Source organism: Triturus cristatus, chromosome 12, assembly GCF_964204655.1.
Source record: "Triturus cristatus chromosome 12, aTriCri1.1, whole genome shotgun sequence".
Lineage (NCBI taxonomy): Eukaryota > Metazoa > Chordata > Amphibia > Caudata > Salamandridae > Triturus > Triturus cristatus.
In genome coordinates, this window is record NC_140595.1 from 527,358,149 (window position 1) to 527,380,652 (window position 22,504).

General features: G+C 43.0%; 1 protein-coding gene across 2 annotated transcripts in view; it reads right to left on the reverse strand.

Moving 5' to 3' along the window:
• Positions 1 to 22,504, reverse strand: part of CETP (cholesteryl ester transfer protein) — a 202,509-nt gene that overhangs the window by 49,552 nt on the left and 130,453 nt on the right. Inside the window, exon 1 of one of the 2 annotated variants that reach the window (XM_085637633.1) lies at positions 2,305 to 2,543. The exons of the other annotated variant lie outside the window; for it this stretch is intronic. Within the exon in view, the coding sequence (XP_085493759.1) occupies positions 2,305 to 2,431 (127 nt within the window). The 5' untranslated portion in view covers positions 2,432 to 2,543. Of the gene's footprint in view, positions 1 to 2,304; positions 2,544 to 22,504 lie in introns of those variants that run through there. 2 annotated transcript variants of the gene reach the window in all.

Here is a 22,504-nt window from a genome sequence, read left to right on the forward strand (position 1 = left end):
ACTAATTATGGAACTATGTGGGTTCCTTACACCTCAGGTTGCCATGAAAGGGTTGGTGGGTGAACACAGCCGGCTAGAGGTCACTGGAGAGGGTTTTCAAAAGTAGATAAATGGACAGCCTGGGTCGTTCATTTCACCCTCAAAATCTTTGAGCAGTTTCATTCGATACTGACAAGGCTAACAGACCCTGCTCAGTAGTGATTCAGAAGTAAGAAGTGTGTGTCTATGATTACTTAAGTACATAGTATATTTTCAGCTAAAACCCCCATGAAAACATGGGGCTAACTGTTAAAGCCCATATGACGGAACAGAAAAAGACACTAAATGCTTATGGGACCCTCCCACCTCTCACAGACTAGCAGTCAAACACTATGGGATGCCCTCTCCCTGCCTGGCAGAGCACCTGTCACACACTGATGGAAGCTTTCCTACACTCTCCAATTACTAACAGTCCTGCAGTACCATCTGCACTTCCACATGAGAGCAGCAGTACACACTCCCAGAAGCATTTCACACCTCTCACAGGCTAACAATCACAGACCACTGGAGGACTCAGACACAATTCCCAGACTAGCAATAATGCCTTATGATCAGCATCCTCACATCCCTCACAGACCAGCAGTCACACGCTACTGGAGGACTCAGACACAACTCACAGACTATAATTAACGCCTTATACTCAGCATCCTCACACCCCTCACAGACCAGCAGTCACACACCACTGGAGAACTCAGACACAACTCACAGAATAGCAGTAACGCCTTATACTCAGCATCCTCACACCCCTCAGAAACCAGCAGTCACACACCACTGGAAGACTCAAACTCAACTCAAAGACTAGCAGTAAAGCCTTATACTCAGCATCCTCACACCCCTCACAGACCATCAGTCACATGCCACTGGAGGACTCAGACACAACTCACAGACTAGCAGTAACGCCTTATTTTCAGCATCCTCACACCCCTCACAGACCAGCAGTCACACACCACTGGAGGACTCAGACACAACTCACAGACTAGCAGTAACACCTTATTTTCAGCATCCTCACACCCTTCACAGACCAGCAGTCACACGCCACTGGAGGCAAAACTCACAGACTAGCAGTAACGCCTTATACTCAGCATCCTCACACCCCTCAGAGACTGGCAGCAAAGCCGGTAGGTCAGGCTGATAACTGAGTGTCTTCATTAATTGATGGGTTTATGTGTGATATTGTGGGTGGGGGAGTGCTGGTTTGAGTCAATGGGTGAATGACTACATGCGTAAGTGCAAGGATGATGAGTGAGTGATGTGACCGTATGGATGGAAGTATCCATGCATTTTCAGTGGAAAGCCAGATCTATTGCCTTTGCTATAAAAATGCCAAAATGACTCATTTAGCAAGTACTGGGTCATTCACTGACCTTGCTGGCCTGGGGATTTAGTGGCATTTGTTTGCCAAGTAAACCCAGGCGTGGCTCACGACCCCATTGAGATTTGTGCAATGGGACCAGTGGGGCGGTCGCTTTTTCAATATATGGGTCGCTGGAAAGAAAAACTTTCATTCTTTCTGCAAAATAAGTTTGAAAACAAATGACTATAAAAAGGCACATGTAACATCTTCCAAATTAGTATCCAGTCCTTGGAATATACAGCAGGACACTCTTCGAGAAAAAGAATTGACTTTGAGATTTACTGTAGTCAATTCGGCCACATTCCATGCTACGTTGCCCCACAAGCACAAGGCATTAAGGGTAGGATCATATAGGCTACACTGTTGTGGGTGCAAACTTGCACCAATATTTCCACTGCCTGACGTACATAAAATGGCATCCAGCACAGGTGTGCCGAAATGTTGTGGCGAAATTGCACTTGCGCATAATATGTTTTAAATTTATGAAATCATTAGGTAGTAGCAATGCCTACACAAAGATAGCCTACTGCCTGAATCTCCTGGTCAGGTAAGTATGTACAATGAACATTTTAGAAAAAAGGGACCATCACCTGCAGGCCTATCGTATTCCACCTTAAGATGCTCTTCCTATAACGTTACAAACACAGACAAAATGGCGCTCCAAATATGTAAAAAAATGTAAAAAATGGTTCAATCTGCAGACTATAGGGAAACGGAGTGTTCCCTACATTTTAATAAAGGAACCAGAGAAACTACCATTAGTGAATATTTTTATCTTCGTTTTTCAAGTAATTAAGAGTTTTTCCGCATGTTCAACGTAAAAAAGAATTGATAAAACACCGACAGTATCGTCTAAAATGTACTCTAGCATCTGAGACTGTACTTAAAAACAAATAAACAGATCAACTTACACACTAAAGCCGCCGGCCTCGTCAGCCTGCAGGCAATCCTGGTGTTTTCATAGGAGGAGGGCTCAAAATCGCAAGCCGATGAGACGGTTAGAAGGCAGAGAGGAGCCATGAGGAAAAGAACCACCATAGTGCAAGACCGAAGGAAATCACTAGTGAACAAACTAAATCACTGGTGAACAAGTTCCCGACGCCTTCAAGCCCTAGTTACACTGATGGCTTTTCTGCCTGAGTCCTTCAAGGCAACAACAGAAAGAAGAGACAGGACATGACCTACTTCCTGGATTATTTAAGAACACCGACATTTCCTAAACGGTGATTTGACATCCTCCGCTGCCAGAGAAAAAAGATGAAATGTGTCCTTACGCCGTTCCGTAGTTATTCAGAGCCGGACTTTGTGAAGTCCAATGCTCCCTCACAGTGTTTGCTCTGAGACCATAAACTTTACCAGTGTGCACCGTCAATCTGAACCCAGTGACTAAAACAAAAGACAGACCGCACCAGTGCCATTTAAGGACCTTTGGATGTTGGAGCGCTCCGCGTGACCATCTCCTGGGCTCATGACCCTTTTTAACACAAATGTTATTGATTTTCAAAGATATATAAGTAAGGATTACATGCATTGTCATAAGGTTGTCAATTAGGATCATAGACATTGGCATACATTTATTACATGCTATTCACATCAATGTGTATGGTAGAAATGGATTCATATTGTTATACATTTTTCAGTGGCCTTTTCATATACAGTAGTATTACTGTATCTTTTAATAAATAATGACTAAATTTCAATCTTTATATTGGACCTGTCCTTTTGAGACTGCACAGTACCGTAATCCAGTAATCCTGCCTTGTGAATGTTGGATGTATGCGACATCAGGAACTGTTCTTATAGTTTGTAGAAGATTTTGGTCCCACCCAAAGAACATGACCCTGTACAAGGAAGGCAGTTGCCTCATCAGGTTATAAATGCAATATAGTCCCTGCTATAGCCATATCAATAGCTCATGTTCCCCACACTAGCAGTTCATTACACCTATATTTTATGGTAGAGATATAAACCAGCAGCACCTAGCCCCCACAACCAGCATCCTGTATCACCAAAATCAGCAACCACCGGTTCACTTACTATGTACACATCATTAATGCATTAAACATATGGCTGATAGCCTCAAAACAAGAGCATCTTTAGGTGTTTCTAGCTTTGGCATAGAGGCTTCTTAGTGCCACCAAGGTTTTGCATCGATGTCACAGAAACAGAAGGCATTGGTCAAATGTTCTACTTTTCCTAAAGAGTGCATCCATTCTTTTGACTGTACCCCGGCCAAGTCACCAAAGCACTTTTGGTGGGTGATCACTAGAGGATGGAAGTAATGGAAACACCTCGCAGCACAAATCCACAAACCATGTCAAATCAACGTGGGCGCCCAAACCCAAAGATTCAACTGCCAGCATCCCCCCTCAATAATCCATGAAAATAAACATACAAAGGGGGGGGGGGGGCACTCCAAAATGTGAAGTAGTAATATTCCCTTTCAAGATTCAGAAGTGGTATTATATTTTTAAGTGTCCGTGGTGTTGTATTGGAATCACAATAATAATAGTTCAAGGGTCTCCAACCTTTTCTGTAATGGGAGCTACTTATGTTCAATGAAAATCACGCGGAGCTACTAATATTATTAGTGTTGTAATATTGACCAAATCAGACAAGATTATATTAGTGGACACCACATGCAAGATGGTCAGCAGTGATCACCTCGGAGCGTCAGGCAGAGTTGCCAGTAGTAATGCAAAAACAGCTGTATTAACTTGGAATGCATCTACATCGTTAATACATGACAGCCATAGCTGTAATGACCCAGAGACCAAGGTAATATGTCTCCCCAGCGCAAAACTCAAGTATCAGCTTTAGATATATTTTGGAAATTCAACCATTATTCTCCAAACATTAGCTTATGAGTTTTGAAAATATGCGCATTATTGTCTCAAATACACCCTTTAGATTTTAGGATTCATATATTAATTCAACTGAACAAAGCTAATGTAATAGGCTGAGCTCCACATAGGAGAGCTACTTACAGGTAGCTGGGGAGATACAAGTAGCTCACCAGCTACTCGTTGGAGAAGCCTGTATTGGATCCATCAAGTAGACTAGAACATGGTTGGTTATGAACGATAATATCTGTGTTTATTCTTCAATCTCCTCGGCAAGAAACACTTCATGTCAGCCCAACCAAAGCATTTTGTCACCACAAGGGACTTCTATAGGGCTGAAAGGATCATATAATACAATATATTCACTAAAAGACACTAATACTGACAAATATAAACAAAATCCCAATCCACCCTACATTCCAGAGTCATCTAGTAACACCATACGCATACAAATTATTACAGATGTGTAGAGTTACAAACACAATTAATTGTAGTGCAAATATCTGTCATAGTAGAAAATCACATAGAAATGTTATATCCCCATAATCATTTCAGTTGATCATTATACTGAAAACACCATCGCACATCAAAATGGTCACCATGTTTTGTATTATCATCATCCAAGAATCCATTAAATTGAAAATCTCGTTTATATAATAAGACCATGTTGTAAGAGGACCAAGAGGTAATATGATTGATTAAGTGTAGACGTGATATCCCCATGAATAAGTGCATTTATGCAACAAGAACAGTAAGCCTTTTTCTACTTTAAGATGGTGGTTTTGCTGGTGGCATGGGTACAGGGGAACAGCTTGTGATGAACGGCCTGTTGGAGGCATTGCAAGACTTTTAATAGCGTTGATGAGGCCTAATGGCCGCACTGATGCCAGTTGAAATAGTGAACTGATTGCTTTTACAAGCTTCTCGTAGATAAATAATTTAAGGGATCGTGTATTTTTGAAAGTTATGCTACCAATCTTAATAATCAATGGAATAATTTGACCAGCCCCTTGTAGTCTAATGTTTCTGGGGTGTTTTACCGTTGAAAGTTGTGTTTTGACTAGTTTTATCCTCGACTGAGTTTTGGGTTACCTTTACCTCACCATGTACATATTTTTGGTAATTTTGGAAGGATGAGTTAAGGTTACATTCACCTTATTAGGTATTACTGCCGACAGAGCTTTATCTCGGACCGCAGATTGAAGAATAAACATAGACGCGCCTGCAAACCCGGAGACGCTCCACATTATTGCCACAAGGTTCCACTTGATCATGCTCCATCGGCGGAGCTCTGTGCCACATACATCAGGGACTAGGCATTGACCCTCCTAGCATTGTTTGGCAGTATTGTCCTTAAACTTTGCATCCCTGTGTATACCCGGTTCCACGGGCGGGACATTGTTCCTCTATTCGTACTGGAATTGTGGTCCTCAGCTTGGACCCACAGAACCCTCTCAGGTATTCAGATTTGCTTGTCCTGATGGTGATCCCATAACCGCTGTTGGGGATCGAAACATCGTCGACACCTACATCTTAACTCCAACTCTTACTTATGACTGTTGTGGCGTACAAGATGTTCTTTCCATCGTGACTACAGTAATCCTTATATCACTTAAAAGTCACTTTACAACTACATGCCTGAGGTCAGGAAATCATTTGATTTCCAGAACCCCGTCACTTTATGCTCACTTTATGTTATTGTATGTTGTCTAATGTTTATTGAATATGTAAATAAATACAATACGTTCCATTGGGACAATAATACACCCAACGCTGATTGCAGATTTGTGGTTATGGTTTTAAATTTCCCATGATAGGGACCGTTGTCTCTAATAATATACTGCCACCCTTGGTCCCTTCTGACTTACAGGGTTCCCTTGTTCTTTTTTTACATTACAACACTACTGACACTTAAAAATATAATACTACTTCAGAATTTTGGATGGAAATCTTACTTCTGATCGATAACAGACTTTTTGGACCACTTTTGGTGGCACGCTACCCCAAAGGTTATGCTTGGGCAGAAGAATGTGTGCATGTAGCAGTGCTTGGAAGTAGAGTTAAGTAAAGAGGTGTAAGAGACAGAGGGCCTAATTTAGATTTTAGCTGACAGGGTATTCCATCCCAAAGATGACAGAGTGCCTTTCCACCTTATCTCCGCACAATCTTGAGTTGGTTAGGTCATCAGTTTTCCAAGAGCCGTGCCCCCTGTTGCTCCACCGCTGGGAAACTTTGTTGGATGGTCCTTTCGGGATTTCGGAGTAAGAGCATAAGACCTCCTGTCCTATTTAGAGCAGACGGTCAGATGTTCTTTTTTATTTCTGCTTGTTATTGCCATGAAAAACCTGGCAGTCACGAACATGCATGATGACCAGAGCTTTGCTGTTTTCATGTTGCTATGACTGTGTAGCTGCTCTGAGACATGGTGTGGAGAAACCAGTAGTAAGAGATAGCTTTCCATGTGCTCATGCTTAACATCCATGTGAGGAAATTGGTTCAGCTTCTTAGGTGCATATCAACTATATTCACGTTTTGTGGGAGAACCACATATTTAATGCCTTCCTAAATTCCAGGTATTTTTCTAGTTTTTGAAGGGAGGGAATTCTAGAGACTTGCTGAGTGGGCGGAGAAGGATGATCCACAATTGTGTGAATTTTTTAAAAGGAGGATGTTCAGTAGTGATGCCAGTAGAACAAAGAGCAATATTATAAGAGGATCTGCAAGAACTTATTAATATCTTTGAAAGTCTGTTCCCGGAAATGGCCATCGGAACAATACAGAAATCTCAGAAGGAGGACCTCTGGCCCTGAATGGTCAATGAAGTGGTAGAAAAGATGGGGTGGTGTGATCACACAGATGTAAATGTAGTAGCGGTCTTGCTACTGCATTTTGGAGTCTTTGGGATCTTTATTGACGATAAAGTGGTGTACCTTATTAGAATCGATTTGCTTAGCCCACTCATCACAGACCTGCAGCAGTGGTAGACTGAAGCATCTGCGGGAAGGTAGAAGGTGATGTAGTTCATTTGAGAAATAAGTGATAATCTGCGTGTCTTGTCTGTGTAGTTGTAGCAAGTTAATTTGAAGAACTTAATAAGGTCTAGTAAATCAGCTGAGGTATACATTGAAGAGCACTAGAGATAAGTTAGCGAGTTGAAGTACCCCAGAATTAGTATGGAAATGACTTAATGCCAAAGGTTGGATTGAGATGATGTATGATCTTTTGGAGGGATGGGGAAGATCTGGCTAAGGATGGTTCGATAATGGCAAGTTTCTCTGGCATTAGTGGAAGAGAGGGGAGGTCGATTGTGTGTAAGATGCAGATAGAACCAGCAGAAATAAGACAGCAACTCAATTTTTGTGGATACTGGTCTTCAGGTCCTCCCATATGGAAATCAGGGCAAACTTGGTAGCTCGGCCAGGTCGGACTTTAGTTCAGCGATTAGAGAGTAGACTCTTTTCCTCCATGAATTTAGAGAGCTGCACAAAGGCTCCTCTTTTCATCAGTTTGTGTAAGAAGGGACCATTGTGGATCAGTGGGTGGCGGGCTCTTTTGAGTAAAGTTTATATTTCTTGATTATCAACTTCATTCATGAGGTCTTTATATTGTTTAGTTGTGTGCTTTAGGTTTGAGACTTGCTGATGATGGCTACTTTTTTATGGTGGTGCTTTGCGTGAGTAGGGTATCCTTGAAGACTTGAGGTGTGCCAGGGTCTAATGGGAAGCTAGGCAAGTTTATGGTCTATTTTATTTTAAATTCAGTGGTCTTGGGTTCTTTAAAGGAAGACTTTGACATTATCCTTTTATTTGTGGTCTTTGGAAGAGGGAATTTTGGTTTCTTGCTTCGGAGGTACTTTTTAGAGTTAGTGGCTTTGCAGGTAAGTTGTTCTACAGTGGTTTCATGGAAGGCTTTAGAGCAGAGCATCTTTGTGGCAGCGCACAATGGGTTGTGTAATTAAGAGAGGCTTCTGTGTAGATTCTTGGATTTGTATTTGTGTTCTAAGTCCCCAGGGAACAGTTGAAACATTTGCTTTTTTGATCAACAACTTGCATCTACTGGTATGCTACTAGAGGCATACTTTGTCATTACAGTTACTTGAATTCGTCCATTGGTGTTCTAAGTATTGGTTACATCAGCTTTATTACTTTTTGGGGTGCGCCCCTAGCAATGCAGTGCGCAGCCCTGCTCGCGCAGGCGAGAGCCATTTTGTGGAGGGTTCCAAAACAGACCCTGGAATCGCACACGCTTGTGCGTGTGCGATTCCTTTTGGTCCACGGTACTGGCGTTTGCGGTTGTCTTTTTTATAAAGACAGCACGCAATAGGCCAAAGGCGTCGTGTTGCTCCGCCCATGGCCTATTGGTGTCTGTTACCCGCACGCCGACATCGGTTTTCAATTATCGTGCCCAGACACGGGCACGATAATTGAAAACAGATCGCTCGCTGTGGCGCGCGCACCACTCGTGGGAGGCAGCCAGAGCGGTCGCTTGTGACATGGGGGGAGGGGTCACAGAACTTGGGAAAGGGGATCATTCACTGGGCTGACCGTCCCACATTGCGCCATTTCGTATGTCCCTTTTCGTTTAAAACTACGTCAAACAATTGCAGTGGGAGCGTAACAGATTTTCGTGTGCTGAGGTGTTGCTCGTGGAACAGTTTAGCACAGTTCTGGGCGCTGGATGGAAAGTGCTTTACAACAAGGTATTTCCCTCACCGATAATGGTGGCATTATCACAATTCACCGCAGCCGAGGGATACGACGTCGAATGTGTAGAATTTGTCGCAATATCAGCCGAGCATCTAATATTCACTATTCCATTAAGTGTTCTTTAAAGTAAGTGGGCGATGCTGCCTAATTCTAGTGTTAAAATACTTTAAAATCATTGCCATGTGAAATCAGACTTTGTGTAAATCAATAGCCCATTTGATTGAAACAGCTTGGAAGAAGAGGATATTTTTTTCCAGCCAATACGAAGCCTTCTTCGAATCCCATGTTTGATGTCTTTTTGCTGTTTCAGTCAACCTTTTCCCTACCACAAAGGTAATTTAAGGGGATATTTTTTGCAATCTGGCACCCTCTTGTACTTTAGTGTTCCGCGCCTTGTAGTGCAGTGTAGAAAAAGTCGAAAGTGTTGGTTTTGCCGATGTGCTCTCTTTTGGTTCCCACATTTCTAATGTGTCTGGGTAAGTCAAATCTCTGTGGCGAGGGGCGGTAGAGATGAGCAAAAGGAACCATCAACCTTCTTGTTTGGATTGTGCCGTCCTGCTGAGGCGCAGAGCATAACAAACTTTCAGTGACACAACTTTGTATTGTCCTCGATTAAAGTGACACTCCCCTCTAGAGACTCAGAAATGGCAGGTTATTTATTATACTATGTGTTGGGGTTTAATCAAAGAATTGTGTTTTTTGTTTCCATCGCGCTGACGGTAACAGTGCTGCAGGGATATTCGTGATGTGGCATTTTGTTAATTCGTTTTCTATCGCATAGATTTCAGTGTTATCTTTTTATTAGCAGAATAAAGGAGTCCTGATGTAAATCAAAATTGCTGGCGGTCGATGCCGTAACCTGAACATCGAAGGGCACGAATAGAAATATCACGTGATGTTGCTAATTTTGCTTGCTGACCTTGGGGCGCTACATTCGATCACCAGGCTGCTTCATGGCGCCTAGTCATAAAGAGCGTCTTTCAACTAAGCAGAATTAGCATCACATCTCAAGCACAGAAGCTGTCTATTTGTTCTGATTAAAGGGATAGGCAGTAGCCAGTGTCTCAGTTTATGAATATATTCTCTCTTTATTTGATAGGACATGCAGTACTGCTGAATAGATGATTAAAGTGAAGCTTGATCAGAAGTGGTTAGATAGGTGGAGTGTGACAAGGGAGTCTGCAGGGACGGTGAAATAGACCTTGGGTTAGCCATAGCAAATCTGTGTCACTTCATGGTTGTGTCAAAGCCCAATTCAGCAAGCTGGAAGGTAATTCCTAAGAGGGGTTTGTGATAAAACTAAAAAATTAAGAGCCGGATGTATCAACCAAACAGCCCAATTCTGCAAATTGGGCCATTTGTGACCAGAAAAATGCATTTTTGTATATAATTATTCCCAAATTGCGAATACCTACCAATTCGGTATTAGTAAGGGGCATGTTTAGGGCATCCCTTCCTAATACCGAATCGCAGTGGTATGTAAGAATGTTCAGCTGCCGAAATGTGGTTGCTAAACATTTGCATTTTACTGCCTACGTCAAGTAGGTGATAACCCATACGCAAATGGGAAGGGGACACCTTCCTTTTTGTGAATGTTGCCGAAACCGTTTCTTAAGAGCAGGCAGTGTTTCCACAGACCGCTGTTTACTCTTAAGAAATGAAAAGAAAACTTTCAATTTTTCTGTTATAAAAGCATCCCATTTTCCTTTAAGGACAAGCATTTGCAATGCAATAGGTCTCGCATTATTAAAGTTCGAGCTATTGCCATTGCTAAATAATGTAACACCAATAGCTCAAACTTTAATAATGCGAGACCTACTGCATTGCAAATGCTTTTTAATTGAGTTGTGGGGCCATTGGATGATGGTCAGAGTGAGGATATCAGTTGGGCAAATAATCTGAAATCTAGAGCTAGAACTGCCATTTGTCGGGGCGCTGCCCAATTGGGAGTCATAACCAATGATGTTGAGCTGGTTCCATTTCTTGTAAGACCACATTGGGCAGCTTGACATTAAAGGAGATGAGGAATTGGTCACTCAAGATGATGAGAAGCAGATCATGCTCCAGTGCTATTGGTGAAAGTATGACACACTAATCCTCTTATATGCAATTTGACAATGTCTCCCATTGATTGGCTGGTTTTCACTTTGAATGAAGTATCCATCTTGGAATAATAGCTTGGTGGCTTTTCTTTTGGACTGCATCCCTTCAGGTAGAAATAAAATCTACTAGGTTTTTATCACGTCAATATTAACAATGAGACGTCAAGTATTGTTTGACCAAAATGATATAGTTAGCATCTTTTACAAACATTTTTATTTAAAACATTGTTCAATTATTGGAAGATAGAAGATAGGTCATGTTATAATTGTTTTAAAAAACCTTCTTATTCTTACCAGAACAATGGGCATTTGAAGTACAGCAGTAAATTACACAGGTTATTTACTATTCACTTGGCAAAGGTGGAGCTCTACCTGAAGCAAGCAAAGAGAGAAAAATCAGCAACAAAACCAGTCATGGCGAATGTATCAAGCCATGAGCAGTTGTTTTTGCGGGAGGAATAAATATGAGGTGTCAAACATAACATTTATGTTTCTGACTTCATTTTCTAGGGGTGTGGCAGTGCACATTTTAGGCTGGCTGATTCACCAGTCAAACAGTGATTAGGTCTTTATTTACAGAATGAATTGTGCAATACCAAAGGGTTGGAACCACAGATTTTCTTGCAAACAACGCACACTGCTCAATTTTACCCAACAAAACCAACAAAACATCTTGTCCATACTGAGACCTATTAGACAACAATCTCTTTTTAGGAAAAACCTATCATGAAGTGAAACAGGAAAGGAAGGCTTTACGAATTGCCTGTTACTCAAAAAGACTTTTATTTATTTCATATTTTTCTTTTTTGTGTGATCAGCAATTATTAATTGCACATTTGTGATTTACAAAAAAAACAAACATTACACATACAAATATATTCAAACGCAATGACACCGAACTGGAAATACCCTAGGGGTTTTTTAAATGTTCATTCATCAAGCATTCTTGGCCAATCCATTCATACTAAAAACTGACATACACTAAACAAAAGCGGTCCTTATGACACCTCTCTCTTTTAAAATGAATTATTGTCCGCACTTTATGTATATTGTGACATTTTTCTCTTTTTTCATATACAGTTAATGAACCACAAAAGCATGTAGGGCAGAACTTTCAAAAAGGATGTTCAAAGGACCGACTGGTCGACGCGTTTCGAACCTCTATCTTTATGAGGTTCTCCTCAGGACCAACCAATTTCTGCAATACAAAACGAAAAAAACCACAAAGACCTATTTAGATCGATGAACAATTTAAGAACTCAAGCCAGCCCCCACCAGCGGCTTAGCACACCCACCTTACGAAAAAGTGTCAGAATGGAACCTTGACCTGCTTTGGCCTTCAAACAACTCTAACAGCTAGAGCCGGAGCTGTGGAAACAAAATAAAAAATCCCACTCATGTTGTCATTCTTTCTCTAACATGACAAACAAAACAGACATCACAACAGATGCATTTCCTTTTTGCTCACCCTAAAATTTGTAGTCTGACTCGTTGTGTGGGCTGATGGAATGTTTCCGTACCAACGTGGTCTCTACCTTTTACAAATTTGCTGGGTACTTAGTCGTGTACCTTTTCTTTACTCTCAACATCAACTGAAATTGAAGGTAAAGGACGACGTCATTAGATAAATCCGACTATTTCTCACGACGCTGGTGATTAAGAGATGAAAAAAAAGGATTCATACTTCGCTTACCTAATTTTTCTCTATTTACGGCATGCCACGAACCCGTGAATCCACGTAAGGAACATCAAGCCCGACCCGGATGTGAGAACGATGGATTTCCCGGGTCAAAAAGCTGCCATTGACTCATGGGAATTGTAGTTACTTCAAACGGAAATGTGGGGGATGTAGTTTTCCACTGGAGTGATGCCGACCTGGCATTTTTTAAGGACAACGGCATTGCTGTAATATACGATAAACTTAGTGGAACGAATCCTGAAAAGCTACGCTGATTTTGTAGCACAATTGCACGCATTACATGTAAGGACAGCCAATCATAAAGGGCATCTTCATGTTGTGATCGGTCTGTAGATCTCTGCTGTCTCATTAAGGCCGTTAGTTGTCGTATTAAATTTCATGATGAGAAAAGCCTCTCGTTGGCTCAAGAGCCTCTCCAAGTCACCACCGCGGGGGTCTTTCTCAATTTTGGACAATACTGTCCATTTGAAGTCTTCCTCACAATGTGTCTTTAAGATCCAGTGACTTACTAGCGGAGCATTTTCAACTCTCCGTCGAATCCTCGACTTGTGCTGAGTAATGCGCTGCCGTACTTCCTGAGTAGTCTTTCCAATATAAAGTTTTGGACATGGGCATGTTACTGCGTAAACGACATTCTTAGTTCTACAGTTTGTAAATGTATTATGTTTCCAATTGATGTTGTCAAATAAAAAGACGTCTCCTTCTAAGGTTTGCTCACAACACGTGCAAGTCCCGCACTTGTGATGCCCAACAATTGGAGGCAAGGCTAGCAGACCTCTCAAAGTAGGGGGCTGCTGTTTCGGTAAAGCTGCTCTTACGATGAAATTTGCTATACTTTTCTCTTTTTTGAACGCAAAGAGGGGTGGTATAGAAAAGTCCTCATGGAGGTCTTTAATCAGGTGCCAATTTGAAAGGATCAGTTTGCGAAGTTGATGTGTGTTAGGGCAAAACGTTGTGACGCAAACTGGCCTATTAACCATCTTCTTTGTTTTGTTCTCCAAGAGGGTTTCCCTTGGGGTCCACCATGCTCTTTTAAGGGAGTGTTTGAGTGATTTTTTCGGGTACCCCCTTTCCATTAAACGATCTTTAAGTTTATTAGCATGGGCGAAATACTCTTCTTTTTTTGAACAGTTCCTACGGATCCGCAGGAACTGTCCGTATGGTAAATTCTGTCTCAAACTTCGAGGATGATTACTGGTGTAATGGAGCGCCTTGTTTCTATCAGTTGATTTCCTGAAAAGTGTGGTTTCTAGTTGACCCTCCGAATCCTCCACTTTAACGTCCAAAAATGTAATTGATTGGTTTGATGCCGAACAACTGAACTTGATGTCTCTTGATCGTTCGTTAAGCCATCCTACAAACTCGTCTAGTCGTTGTTGTGTCCCAGACCAAATTAAAAAGATGTCATCTATGTACCGCATGTAGTTGGAAATATTTGCCGAATAAGGGTTGTTGTTATATATGAAATTGTTTTCATAAAGTCCCATGAATAGCACCGCTAACTCTGGGGCGAAAGGGCACCCCATCGCCACGCCTCTTATTTGGAAGAAAAACTGTGACTCAAAAGAAAAATAATTTTTTGACAATGCAAATTTGGCAAGTGCCAGAATGAATTCCGTGGGCACCTGAACTGGTCGTTCTCTTTTGCCTAAGAACCACGTTAATGTCTCTAACGCTTGATCTTGGGGTATTTGGGTGTAAAGCGACACCACATCGAGTGTCACCATCAGCTGGCTTTTGTTGTCAAACTTGACCGACGCTATTCTGTTTAAAAAGGCTGTAGTGTCTTTAAGATTGGCCGGAATGTCACTGATTAAAGGTTTTAAAAAGAAGTCAATATATTGAGCAACCGGTTCAATAAGTGACTCACACCCCGAAACGATGGGTCTACCAGGGGGGTCAACTTCAGCCTTTTTAAACAGAATAGCGTCGGTCAAGTTTGACAACAAAAGCCAGCTGATGGTGACACTCGATGTGGTGTCGCTTTACACCCAAATACCCCAAGATCAAGCGTTAGAGACATTAACGTGGTTCTTAGGCAAAAGAGAACGACCAGTTCAGGTGCCCACGGAATTCATTCTGGCACTTGCCAAATTTGCATTGTCAAAAAATTATTTTTCTTTTGAGTCACAGTTTTTCTTCCAAATAAGAGGCGTGGCGATGGGGTGCCCTTTCGCCCCAGAGTTAGCGGTGCTATTCATGGGACTTTATGAAAACAATTTCATATATAACAACAACCCGTATTCGGCAAATATTTCCAACTACATGCGGTACATAGATGACATCTTTTTAATTTGGTCTGGGACACAACAACGACTAGACGAGTTTGTAGGATGGCTTAACGAACGATCAAGAGACATCAAGTTCAGTTGTTCGGCATCAAACCAATCAATTACATTTTTGGACGTTAAAGTGGAGGATTCGGAGGGTCAACTAGAAACCACACTTTTCAGGAAATCAACTGATAGAAACAAGGCGCTCCATTACACCAGTAATCATCCTCGAAGTTTGAGACAGAATTTACCATACGGACAGTTCCTGCGGATCCGTAAGAACTGTTCAAAAAAAGAAGAGTATTTCGCCCATGCTAATAAACTTAAAGATCGTTTAATGGAAAGGGGGTACCCGAAAAAATTACTCAAACACTCCCTTAAAAGAGCATGGTGGACCCCAAGGGAAACCCTCTTGGAGAACAAAACAAAGAAGATGGTTAATAGGCCAGTTTGCGTCACAACGTTTTGCCCTAACACACATCAACTTCGCAAACTGATCCTTTCAAATTGGCACCTGATTAAAGACCTCCATGAGGACTTTTCTATACCACCCCTCTTTGCGTTCAAAAAAGAGAAAAGTATAGCAAATTTCATCGTAAGAGCAGCTTTACCGAAACAGCAGCCCCCTACTTTGAGAGGTCTGCTAGCCTTGCCTCCAATTGTTGGGCATCACAAGTGCGGGACTTGCACGTGTTGTGAGCAAACCTTAGAAGGAGACTTCTTTTTATTTGACAACATCAATTGGAAACATAATACATTTACAAACTGTAGAACTAAGAATGTCGTTTACGCAGTAACATGCCCATGTCCAAAACTTTATATTGGAAAGACTACTCAGGAAGTACGGCAGCGCATTACTCAGCACAAGTCGAGGATTCGACGGAGAGTTGAAAATGCTCCGCTAGTAAGTCACTGGATCTTAAAGACACATTGTGAGGAAGACTTCAAATGGACAGTATTGTCCAAAATTGAGAAAGACCCCCGCGGTGGTGACTTGGAGAGGCTCTTGAGCCAACGAGAGGCTTTTCTCATCATGAAATTTAATACGACAACTAACGGCCTTAATGAGACAGCAGAGATCTACAGACCGATCACAACATGAAGATGCCCTTTATGATTGGCTGTCCTTACATGTAATGCGTGCAATTGTGCTACAAAATCAGCGTAGCTTTTCAGGATTCGTTCCACTAAGTTTATCGTATATTACAGCAATGCCGTTGTCCTTAAAAAATGCCAGGTCGGCATCACTCCAGTGGAAAACTACATCCCCCACATTTCCGTTTGAAGTAACTACAATTCCCATGAGTCAATGGCAGCTTTTTGACCCGGGAAATCCATCGTTCTCACATCCGGGTCGGGCTTGATGTTCCTTACGTGGATTCACGGGTTCGTGGCATGCCGTAAATAGAGAAAAATTAGGTAAGCGAAGTATGAATCCTTTTTTTCATCTCTTAATCACCAGCGTCGTGAGAAATAGTCGGATTTATCTAATGACGTCGTCCTTTACCTTCAATTTCAGTTGATGTTGAGAGTAAAGAAAAGGTACACGACTAAGTACCCAGCAAATTTGTAAAAGGTAGAGACCACGTTGGTACGGAAACATTCCATCAGCCCATACAACGAGTCAGACTACAAATTTTAGGGTGAGCAAAAAGGAAATGCATCTGTTGTGATGTCTGTTTTGTTTGTCATGTTAGAGAAAGAATGACAACATGAGTGGGATTTTTTATTTTGTTTCCACAGCTCCGGCTCTAGCTGTTAGAGTTGTTTGAAGGCCAAAGCAGGTCAAGGTTCCATTCTGACACTTTTTCGTAAGGTGGGTGTGCTAAGCCGCTGGTGGGGGCTGGCTTGAGTTCTTAAATTGTTCATCGATCTAAATAGGTCTTTGTGTTTTTTTTTCGTTTTGTATTGCAGAAATTGGTTGGTCCTGAGAACCTCATAAAGATAGAGGTTCGAAACGCGTCGACCAGTCGGTCCTTTGAACATCCTTTTTGAAAGTTCTGCCCTACATGCTTTTGTGGTTCATTAACTGTATATGAAAAAAGAGAAAAATGTCACAATATACATAAAGTGCGGACAATAATTCATTTTAAAAGAGAGAGGTGTCATAAGGACCGCTTTTGTTTAGTGTATGTCAGTTTTTAGTATGAATGGATTGGCCAAGAATGCTTGATGAATGAACGTTTAAAAAACCCCTAGGGTATTTCCAGTTCGGTGTCATTGCGTTTGAATATATTTGTATGTGTAATGTTTGGTTTTTTTGTAAATCACAAATGTGCAATTAATAATTGCTGATCACACAAAAAAGAAAAATATGAAATAAATAAAAGTCTTTTTGAGTAACAGGCAATTCGTAAAGCCTTCCTTTCCTGTTTCACTTCATGATAGGTTTTTCCTAAAAAGAGATTGTTGTCTAATAGGTCTCAGTATGGACAAGATGTTTTGTTGGTTTAGTTAATACGGCTTAGTCCAGCTGATTGTTTGAGCCAGAGCCCAGTTTTGGTTTATACAATTTTACCCAACAGGCATAGATACGTGGGGTATTTCCCCCCAAGTCCGTGCTCGGAGTTTCTGTAAAATTCTGCCAAGTTTTGTCTTATGTGCGGCTCGCCAAGGGTAATCAAGCACTAGACCACCTCCCGGCGAGATTTCTCAATGCAGGAGGTCGCGGAAGGTCGTTGCCGCTAGCTGTGTGAAAGCTGCTGCTCGTGGTGTTAAAGCTGCCGCTTGAGTAGAAAATCTACCCGAGCAGCAGAAAGAAGCAGCACCCTCTGGCACACCACGTGGTGCCGTTCATGCTGATTTTACAGCTTGGGACAAGCTACCATTACTAAGAATCAACACAAGCAGCGCAACATACTGCGCCACTGCCGTTTGCAGAACTCCACAGAATTTTGCAGAGTTTTTGGGTAACTCCGCAGAACTCCACAGAGTGAAACTCCACGAGTTCCGCCCAGGCCTAGTTATTTCCTTCTGGGGTGGTTGCACTCATGAGGCAGGGGAAAGGGTTTAAAAATCTGTGCCACACCTTAGGTAACCGTCTTTGAAGCATGTGCATAGGCGCACAAATACCCACCCATACTCTCATATTTGGAAATAGTCTACCAGACATAGTGGCAGTAATTGTGCCGAAAAAGATTACTTTTATAACCTAGAACACCTTCATTTGATGATTCTTAACCCTATTCATGTGCATTTGAGCTGGGCACAGGGGCTGGTTGGCGGGAGACCTACCTGCTGGTGATCCACAGATCTAGTCTTACCCCGGGTTTGCCCAGGGTATGATTTTTTGCGGGATGTGACTGGTGTTGGTCAGGCGGTGCCGCGAGCAAAAAAGTGCAGGAAGCAGTTCCTGGTTACTGGTTCTGTAAACATACAACTTTGGTGTTCTGCTTGAGGTCATGTGCTTCCTTAAGTATCACTTATGCAATGTTTCCTGGTGGATTGGTGGCTATAAGTATTGTACATGCGTGAAATGTTCTGCCATCATTACATGCTGAGTCAAGATATGTAAGTTAAGTTATGCACTGTCTGCTTTGCAAGCAATCTGTACCACTTGTAACATGCAGGTTCATAATATGTTTGGAAGAAACACTAAGCTGTGCCCTGCCATTGAATAAAACACACTTGTCACGTGTGTGGAGGGCGGGACCACGACACAGCATATACGCACGCGTCATGGGATGCAGCTTTCATCCCACTCTGATCACTCTATTAACTCAAGTGGAAAAAGTCACTACCTGCATGATCAGGGCCTGCATGCCAACCTGGAGTAAAATAAATCACTTTTCTAAAAATAGAGAAACAACTTAAACCAAGATCAGAAAGATGCCTGGCTGCAAAGAAGTTCCATAGTTTATCAGCTAGTAGTCCATCGAAACATAACATAATATTTAAAATTCAAAGCAATGCGAGAACTGAAAACCAGGCTCTGGACACAATGCTTGATATAAACTAACTCAGAATGGGTGTCAGATGCCGCCTTGATAAACGATCTGCTTATGCCCGCGAAATGCAGTGTCAAGGTCTATTTGTGTCTGTGTAATGCCTTGTCACAGCCCATACTAATGTTCCTGCCTCTTACTAATCGATGTCATTGTGTTGACTTGTGCTAAGGCCTTATTACACAGATGCAGCACAGGGGAAGCCGCCTTTGCTAGGCCTGGATTTGCTTTTGTTCAACGGATGGGAAGACGAGTGCGTTCTGAAGGAACAGTCAATGCCCTGGAATAACTCTCAGTCGGTTCTGGCGGTCATTGACCCCTGGAGAGAAGGACAATGGGCAGCGCTCCGGAAGTTTTACCAGAATCAGGAAATTGTTCCTTAGGAGGCCCGGAGGGTGTCCAAGGTTCCCGGGGTCACTGCCGGGCAGCAGCGCGAGCCTCTATCTCCGGTTCTAAGAAAACACACCTCTGGATGTCATGGTTTTTTGTTATGTGGCTTTATTTTCACAGACTATTTATATAAGCACCAAACAATTGTTAAATCTCTGTTAAGAATTTGATAACAGACAATTCACAGAAGCACCAAGCAATTTTGAAACCCTCTGGTTAATTATTTAATAACAAACAATTCATATAAGCCCCTACGATTTTTGATTCCTCTAGTTAATAATTTAATAACATCAACGACAAAGGTGCAGAAATGGAGCCACAGGCCCTAATACAAATAAGGAAAACAAGACCCCCTGATTTCTGGTTGAGTAGTAAAATACAGTCATAATTAGGGTGCATTGAGGTCCTCATGGTCCCCTGTCCGGGTGCCGCTGCACCTACTGCACAAATGATGTTACGCCCCTGACTCACACACTTTCATCATGTGGGAGGCATTTGAAATATTAGGCTACTTTCGTACTTAACACAATATTTTAATATCCCAATAGGTTGGAATGACACCCCCTCTTGGGCCTCTATTCAGTGTTTTAACAATGTGGAGAAGTGTGGCTCAATGGTTAGAGCGGCAGACCTTGATGCAGAGCTCTGGTCCGGGACCAGGGTTCGATTCCCGCCTCTGCGGGGTCTCGGGCTAAATAATTCCTCGGACCTGATATTCTCGCCTCAGTGCCTATTCTAATCATGGGTCCCACGCTGCAACTCTGGGCAATAGCTTGCTTAATCTCCACACCGGCCCCAACAGCACTGGGATGCCTGGCTTCACCTTGGGGGTGCCCACGAGTGGACACTTCACATGGAAAGCCAGGAAGGGTTCCTACAGCGGTATGAGTACAGCGCCGAGATGCCTCAGTGGTGAGTCGTGCGCTATACAAGTACCAAGTTTACAAGTTTTTTGCAACAAGGATTGATGAAGCCCTAAACTGAGTAAGCAAGCAAGAACGAATGACTTCCTGTTCTCTGTGAAGTTTCTTGCCACGTCATCTATGAATATAGAACTGAGGTGGATCATGCAAAAGCTTGAGGGGCTTACAAGCTGGCCTCCTCCTGGCAACCTAAAGAAACTCCTTAGGTTATTGCAAATACTACCATTTTTCATTGATCAACATCCACTCTAACAGATCACCAAAATGACCGAATCTCCCTCCTCTCAACTACATCCGTTAAAAAGCTGTAACTAAAGGTGGCTGAATGTTTCATTTCACCTGCAGAAATGGCGGAATTTGGCAATTCTGTGTTACTCTTGTCACGCAGAGTTCCAGCCAAATTCCACCAATCACTGTGTGACATAATTTCTTCCCTTGAGACTCCAGAAATGCAAGCATGAGCGAGATTTGGCGTCCCCTAGATTTTCTAAATGGGTAGCAAAATCAACTCGAATGGGCGCATGCTATGGCGCACCGCATGGTGCCGTTGGCTGCTGCTCGCGCTACTGGTACTAAATTGCAAGCTATTTTCAGCCCAGTGGCAGAACCCTGCAGAATCTCGCAGCGCTTTTATGTAACTCTCTGGAATTTCGTGAGGCCCGCGCACCCTGAGCTGAAACCAGACTTTCCGCACTTGGATCAGCAGTCCAGGCCTTAATGATGGAAATTAAATATTGGTGAGCCTTCCCAAATCTATGTTGGATCCGCTAAATTTCATACGACACTGGGCTGCACATTTAGCTATGGAAGCAAACAAATCTGACCATATAACTCACATCTTGAGACATCTCCACTGGCTCCAGCGTCAAAACATCTAAACAAGCTTCATCTTGTCTAGCTCCCAGATGATGGCACTCCATTTCTGATGAGATTAGACGAAATGCAAATGCCCAAGCCTTTCAAAAAGAGCTGGAATATACATATCCAACTAGCTAGTTTTTCTGTATTTCTTTCCAAATTATCTTTAAATTATCTCTCAAGGACTAAATGCTTGGACGATCTATTCACGACCAACTCCGACGACAACCTCACCGCCGCCGAGCACCTTCACTTCCAGATCCACACCGACCCCAAGACCACCCTCAGAGGCACCCTCATCTACAGACCCCCGGGACCACGCACACAATTCAGCGAAGCCATCGCAGACTTCATCAGCCCGCTCGCACTCACCTCCTCAGACTACATTCTCCTAGGGGACCTCAACTTCCACCTGGAAAACAACAATGACAGCAACACCACCACCCTGCTGGACAACCTCGCCAACCTCGGACTCAAGCAACTGGTGAACACCCCCACCCACTACGCCGGCCACATGCTTGACCCAATCTTCTCCTCCAGCGACCACATCGCCTTCAGCCACTCCACCGGACTTCACTGGACAGATCACAGCTGCGTCCATTTCAACTTCAGGAAAACCACGACTCACCACCACACGCAACAAGGACCACGAAGATGCTGGAGCAAGATCACCACCGACCAACTCACCATCTCACTGAGCCAGAACCATCCCACTAACACCACGGACCCCAACGAAGCAGCCCGCAACCTCACACAGTGGCTCACCAACTGTGCAGACACCCTCGCACCACTGAAGAATCCTCCAAACAGACCCGGCAGCAAGAAAGCCTTGTGGTTCACCAACGACCTCAAAAACTTCAAGAAATCCTGCCGCACCCTCGAGAAAGCCTGGCGCCACGACCAGTCAACAGAAAACATGACAGCCCTCAAGAACGCCACCCGCAAACACCACCAACTAATCCGCTCCACCAAAAGGACAGCATTCAGAGAATGCCTAGACAACAACACCCAAAACAGCAAGGAACTCTTCAGCATCATCAAAGAGCTCGCCAACCCCAGCGCCAGCAGCAACGACATCAGGCCCTCACAAGACCTCTGCGACTCACTCGCCTCGTTCTTCCACCACAAGATCGCCGACATACACAATAGCTTCGGCGCCCACCCCACGCACCCAACCACGCACCCGACGACAGATCCAACACTCCCCACCACCACCCTCTGCACCTGGACCCCCGTCAGCACCGAAGACACCACCATCATGATGAACACCGTTCACTCCGGATCCCCAGCCGACCCCTGTCCACACCACATTTTCAACAAAGCCGTCTCCATCATCGCACCCCAACTCCGGAACATCATCAACAACTCCTTCG